Here is a 6,687-nt window from a genome sequence, read left to right as displayed (position 1 = left end):
AATGTTCACGATCCATTCAGAAGAAAAATCTATCTTTCGGGCTTTAGGGATCAATTATACCCATAACCAAGGACTAATAAAATCGTGTACACGAGTGGCGATTCCCGCTCGTTTACGATTTTTACCCGTAAAGGTTCGCCAAAGCGCGAGCAGGCTGTGAAAAAAAATCCCTTAGGTTCGCGAACCATAGGAAACACGAGCGAGGCAGTCCAACCAACAGACGATTCTTTTGGATTTTGAATCCTGTCTCGCTCGTGGAAATCGAACAAACATGAAAATTTTTCCCCGCGATTTTGGCTCACGAACCATCTAGCGAAAAGGTTCGTGAACTTTTTTTTGGAAGGGAACGCGTGGTTATTCGATTTTCTTCCGTAGGCAGGCTGTGCGTCTCTTTAGGTACGCGTACGGGTAATAAATTGTGCTTCAAGCAGCAGCAGGAAGCTCTTCATTTTCCACTGTTCTTTCAATTATTGTATGGAATATTTCTGTTTTATTTTTAAGTTTATTAAAAAACATTTTTTTTTGATAACTTACAGCGTTTTAAGATTAACGAAACTCTAAATATAAAATCAAATTCATTCTGCCATGTCAACTCCTGGGTGGTCAATTGAATTAAACAAAGCTTCTTGACAAAATTATGGATTAGAATGGACACAAGAAGGCCCTAATAATGATCTTTAACAACCGTTTAAGGAATAAATAATCACATCAAATCTTAGAGCCTTACAATTTCATCCAAATCACTACATTTCTGTAGTAGAGGTTGAGTGTAAAATTCCATAACTGTTTTTTAAATTTGGAAAAGACAACCACGATTCCATATGTAAAGTTTCAATATGAAAACACATGCAAACGTATCAATGATTATTTTGGATTAAAGTGAATATCATAAAAAATTGATAAATCAATTCAATAATAATAATAATAATAAAAAAGAGCTTTCAAGTAATTTTTCTTTAAAAAAAACTTTCATGAGGGGTTTTGGCTTGAGGTATACAAATATCTACGGAAACTTGCTTTTTCACCACCTTATTCACATGCCCCTAAAAGGATGAAGAAATAATGAAACCCTTAGTTCCAACGGCTTTTGCAAAGAATTGAATTCTTTTTAACTTATAAGAAGACGAAACAATTTTCCAAGAAGAGAAAAAACCCGAATTATAAGAGTGCGTACTTTAATTTGTCAAAGCGAAAACGGACTTTGACCACAATAACGGGACGCTAGTTTTTAAATATTACAATAAATTTTTCAATTATATTTATCTTTAACATTAATTTTGAACTTGATCTTGATCAAACTCATGGATTTGGAATCTACGTTTATTGCCTGGATTTCCTTTGATTGAGCTTGTTGGATTTTTTCCCTGCCATTTTTAATTCGTCATTATTATCTGCTCATAAACTGAAAATGATATTAGAGAAATAGCGTTTCTTTCTTATCTAATGTTGTCCGATTTCCCGGTTTTATTCGGGTTTGCCTGGACATTCAATACAAAATTTTGAAACATTCCGGGATGGCCCGGTTCCCTAGATTTCATTGAAAAATGCCCGGATTTTGCCCGGTTATATTCACTTTATTTGGAAAATCAAAATAACAAAATCCTCCAAAACGGAATTTTTTGAGAAAAAATATTCATGAAAGGTGTTTTGGATCTTAAAGTACGATTCAAAACCGGTCGATAAGTTCTGATGAACAAAAAGGTTTTTTTGCCCAGATAATGCTCGGATTTATGGACATTCTTAAAATTAATTGCCCTAATTTTGCTAGGTTTTTATTTAAAATTGCCCGGTTTGTCCGGCTCGGAAACGCGTCAAGCGAAAAAACTAGATATCTTGTATTTGGTCCGTAATGAGTTAACATTGAAATTCTTAATAATCTTAATGGTTTTCCCTCGCTTTCAAAACTTCATCGCACGGTTAATGCCTCCTTTTTTCTGCCATGACATGAAATTTGAAATTCCAAACTTATATAACTTCTGTAAGTATGAAACCTACCACTTCCACCGGCGTGTAAGAGAGTCCCTTTCTAGACCTCAGGGCGGCACGCTTATCAAACAAAATCGCAGGGAGCTTCCAGAATGCACTCAGAAAAAACCCCAAAATTGCACTTCTCGACTATAGGTTTTATTTACGCTTATTTGCACAGTAACAATGGTCACAATAATAGCACGATACCTGGAGGGCCAAGCCCTTGTGGATGCTGCCGATCCTGGTACGGGGTGTCGGTATGGCTGACGTTGCAGACGAGTCAGCGAGTGGACACACCGGTCCGATGACGATGGCAGCCCCTTTTCCTCAAGTACAGCGTCGATCTCGATGCTGTCAAGACAGTGGCCTTTCGTAACGGGTGGTCCACCGTCTTGGGTCGGTCCGTAAGGTTCGAGGATGTATGGTCGACCGGTACTTCCGATCGTGGGTTAACCGATGTTCGGTGGCGGTTATTCCCGTCGTAGTTGGAGGCACGAGGTTATTTCAACCAAGGTATTTTGTCCCAATACAAAGGGGTCCTGTATTAAGGGGACACTGGCATTAGTGCGCGTCCTTCTTGGCGAGGGCAAAATGGCGGATGAGCGGCGGTTGGCTTACCTGGTGTCTGGCTGTTATTTGCACTATCAAAGTTTTTATGTGTACACTGCGGTGGTTTTTAGCAAAGTGAGCCAGCACCAGGAAGCCGCATTTGACCGGCCTTGAACCGCGAGTTTCGGTCGTTGCTCTCGCTTCGCGATCGCTCTTCGTTCATCGTATCATCGGGCGTCGCTGCCATTCGTGTATTTACCCGGAAGCATCGACTATCCCAGTTGGCCCTCTGGTTGTGAGTTGATAAACCATTCTGGCTGCATGCTGTTGACGTTCGTTGCGCAGGCGTTCGTTGCTTCGAAGGCGGATTTTTGGGGAAAAAACTTCACACACACTAGTCACTCACTGCGATATACTACTTTTTGAAAAAGCTACGTTAAACCGCGATCAATCTCTACCACCTCGATGGAAGTGTTATCTGACGCTTACACTTCCTCAATTTGAACTTCGGAAGAAACTTGAAAATAGCAAAGGGGATACAATTAAGATGCCAAAGTAGCACATTTCTAGATTGGACTTGTATTTTTTTTATCTTTCCCCCCCCACCACCATACTTTTTAGGATGCGGAGGAACTTTTTATCCTTCGGATAATTAAATCAATATATTTTCTATCTGTTACTGGGCCAGATTGCATCCTTTCGAAACTCTATATACAAATTTGCCAAATTTGACTTTGTTTAACATCAGAAAAGTCAAACTTCAATTCACCAATTATATACATCGTTTAAATTTACAACATTGTAAATTATTTTCAAAAAATTGTTATGAAAACTTTGAAAAATCGATTTATTTCATCTGTCCACGCGTTGCATTTGGCGCAATCAACAACCATGTGGAGACAAAATAACGAAACGGAAAACACGACCATCAAGTGTGCAATGCGTTTTCCAATTTGGTTCACGAACCAAAATCGCGAGGTTCGCGAGGTTTTCTGCCACGGCTCGCTCACGATTTTCTGGCGATCGGATTCCCCTTGAAAAAAATCCCCCACAATCACGTGTTTGCTGAGTTGCGAACCGACTGTGGTCAGAACTTTTGTGAACTACGCGCGGTTTTGTTTCTTGGCTGCTCCGATTTGAATACGATTTTTTTAGTCCTTGCCCATAACACACATTTTTGAAAACTTCTTCAAAAAAAAAAATGAGAGTTTACTATTGCTTTAAAAATATGGCATTATGAAGTTCATTTTATACTCTATCGATTGACATATTTGAATAAATATTTCATGTGAGAAACATTTTAATTTGATAAAAAAAAGATCTTCAAACCACATTTTGTTAATTTTTTCAAGCGAAGTTCATAAACACGAAAAATCGACTATAATCGAAACAAAAAAAAAAAAAAAAAAAAAAAAGAAAAATAAATTTTTTAAAATTGGTTGAGATAACAGCATAAGTGTTTTGTTCTATTTGGCACATTTTTCTACAACATTTGATATTTGTAAGGCGTTCCTGTTTCGAAATATAGCGAAGGAATCAAGTATCCTCATTCTCCCCTACTGTAGATGATATTGAATGATTCCGAAGAGAAATAACAAATGGTTTGAGTTTGAGTTTTATGCAATAAACAAAGTGTAAAAATCACTTTCACGTGCCACCTTGTAAAACGCTTTTGTGTAGACAGCGAATTTATTTTAGACAAAAGAATCATTCGAACATGTTAGACTCTGACTTAAAAAAAACTAACGCGCAAAAAGTCAATTTGTAATCTAATCAATGAAAATCTTAATGAGATACAATTCATAAAATATTCGAATTCGCGTATGACATTTGTTAGTAGACGTAAATGGAAGTCACACAATTTAACCATTTCATTTCGAATGTAACAACTGTCATCGCATGCATCGATCGATGCACGCTTGTTAATTTGAATTCAAAGTTACTAATTGTGGCATGATAATTGCCTATAGGCTGCGTGTTATGAAGAAATAATAATTCTGAAAACTCTTCCTACATTTCCTGTCAGTCACTCGAAATCAGACCATACAAACTGATATAACAAGGCACCCCGTCGGAAAAAATGCAATAATCGAAAATGGGTTGCCGCCGTTTAACCAGCTTAAGCATTCTCTTAGTGTTCTGGGAAATCAAACCGATTACCAGCTCCCAAAAGGTGACGGTGGATTTGGAAAAGTTCGAGCAAACCCTGGGATTTGACCTGGTCAATGCGACCGGAATCACGGTGACGAAATTCAACGCCACCACCTATGTCCTGAATGGGACCACCGAGACCTTCCAGGACTTTGCCGACGATCACATGTACTCTATCTCGATGGCCCACAGCAAAACCTACGGGAACTTTAAGGAGTGGCCATTCAAAGTCGTCCGGCAAACGCCCTGCCAGTTTCTGAACGGGGTCTACAAGGACTACCAGAAGTACATCGTCGATTACAGCAACCTGCCCCGGGTCGGAGACGAACGTTACTGTCCCTTCCGGGCCGGGACCTACTGGGTCAAGGAGTGGACCACCGGAACCGATTGGGTTGTTCCGATCGCACCGGCCGGCTACTGGAGGTTCACAGCCGATTTGCTGGATAAGAATGAGAAAATCGTCATGCAGCTGCAGGCGTACATCAAATTGATGCGGAAGGGAGTGCTTTGAAATGTGTTTTTACTAGAAATCACAGCATCTCATATAAAAATCGGCTTTTCAGAACTTTACTTAAACTAAACTCGAGCTTATTGAAGCTTAGGAAGAAGTAAAAATTGAATATATTGGCCCTGTGATAACGGTTTATAATTTTTTCTCGTTTTGTTATATCACAGAAAAAGGATTCCAGTCCTAATAAATCCCCGCCGGCACAACTTTAAAATGCGTTTTCTGGCCTTTAGAAGCGTTTTTTCGGTGATTCTGAGCTTAATTTGGGATCACAACTTTAAAATGCGTTTTCTAACCTCTAGAAGCGTTTTTCGGCGATTCTGAGCTTTATTTGGGATCACAACTTTAAAATGCGTTTTCTGGCCTTTAGAAGCGTTTTTCGGCGATTCTGAGCTTTATTTGGGATCACAACTTTAAAATGCGATTTCTGGCCTTTAGAAGCGTTTTTCGGCGATTCTGAGCTTAATTTGGGATCACAACTTTAAAATGCGATTTCTGGTCTTTAGAAGCGTTTTTCGGTGATTTGAGCTCAATTTGGGATCACAATTTTAAAATGCGATTTCTGGCCTTTATAAGCGTTTTCTGCGATTCTGAGCTTAGTTTAGTTTGGAATCAAAACTTTAAAATGCGATTTCTGGCCTTTAGGAGCGTCTTAGGGGATGAGTTTACAACTTTAAAATGCGTTTTCTGGCCTTTAGAAGCGTTTTTCGGCGATTCTGAGCTTTATTTGGGATCACAACTTTAAAATGCGCTACTTCGCCGACAGTGTTGCCAGATTCACTTCCAGGAAATGACACCCCCCTCTGGTGTGACAGAAGAATAAGGTCAGTTCTTGTGGTAATACAAAGCCGTTAGGACAAAGAAACATTTCGTCAAACATTACCATCAAATTTTAAGAACCTTAATGAGATTTAAATATGTAGATCATAAATAGACTCCACAGTAACATGGGTGAATCGGTTCTTAAAACCCGGATGCCAAAATCGAAAATAAGTTTTTCTTTATAACCATTGTTTATTTCTAGATGTGTCAAGATTTATTCGTAGACTCGCCGCATAGATTCAGACCGTCTTGTACATGAACCTCAGATAGCAGTTCAACTGAATTGTCAACACGTCATCCGGATTGAAGATGTCTGCCGATATACGCCAGTAGCCCGGTGGCACAACCGGTGGAACCCAATCGGCCGATGGCACGAACTGTCGCACCTGGATCGTCATAGCCGGAAACGGGCAAAACCACTCGTCCCCGATGACCGGCATGTTGGTGTAGTTGGTAAACACCCACTGGTACTCCTTGTAACGGGAATTCAAATTGGAGCACACGTGCTGCCGGGGGATTTTCATCGGATACTCGTTGAACTGCTGATTCCCGAGGGGGCTGTGGGCTGCCCTCATCTGCATCGTCCAGTCTTCACCGATGTCCTGGTAAACCTCGGCGTCTCCTTCCATCATGAAGACCGTTCGGTTGTACTTGCGAACCCGAACTCCGGTGGCATTTGCTACTTCGAA

The 6,687-nt window shown here is 39.9% G+C and overlaps 1 protein-coding gene across 1 annotated transcript; it reads left to right on the top strand.

Annotated features, from left to right (window-relative positions):
- Positions 1-4,612: 4,612 nt before the first annotated feature.
- Positions 4,613-5,317, top strand: LOC129760921 (uncharacterized). Its single transcript, XM_055758603.1, has one exon. The coding sequence runs from the start codon at positions 4,613-4,615 to the stop codon at positions 5,177-5,179; it is 567 nt and encodes a 188-aa protein (XP_055614578.1). The 3' UTR covers positions 5,180-5,317.
- The last annotated feature ends 1,370 nt before the right edge of the window (positions 5,318-6,687 follow it).

This window comes from Uranotaenia lowii, unplaced genomic scaffold, assembly GCF_029784155.1.
Source record: "Uranotaenia lowii strain MFRU-FL unplaced genomic scaffold, ASM2978415v1 HiC_scaffold_837, whole genome shotgun sequence".
Lineage (NCBI taxonomy): Eukaryota > Metazoa > Arthropoda > Insecta > Diptera > Culicidae > Uranotaenia > Uranotaenia lowii.
The sequence above is the reverse complement of the archived record's forward strand: the minus strand, read 5'-3'. Positions and strand labels throughout refer to the sequence as shown.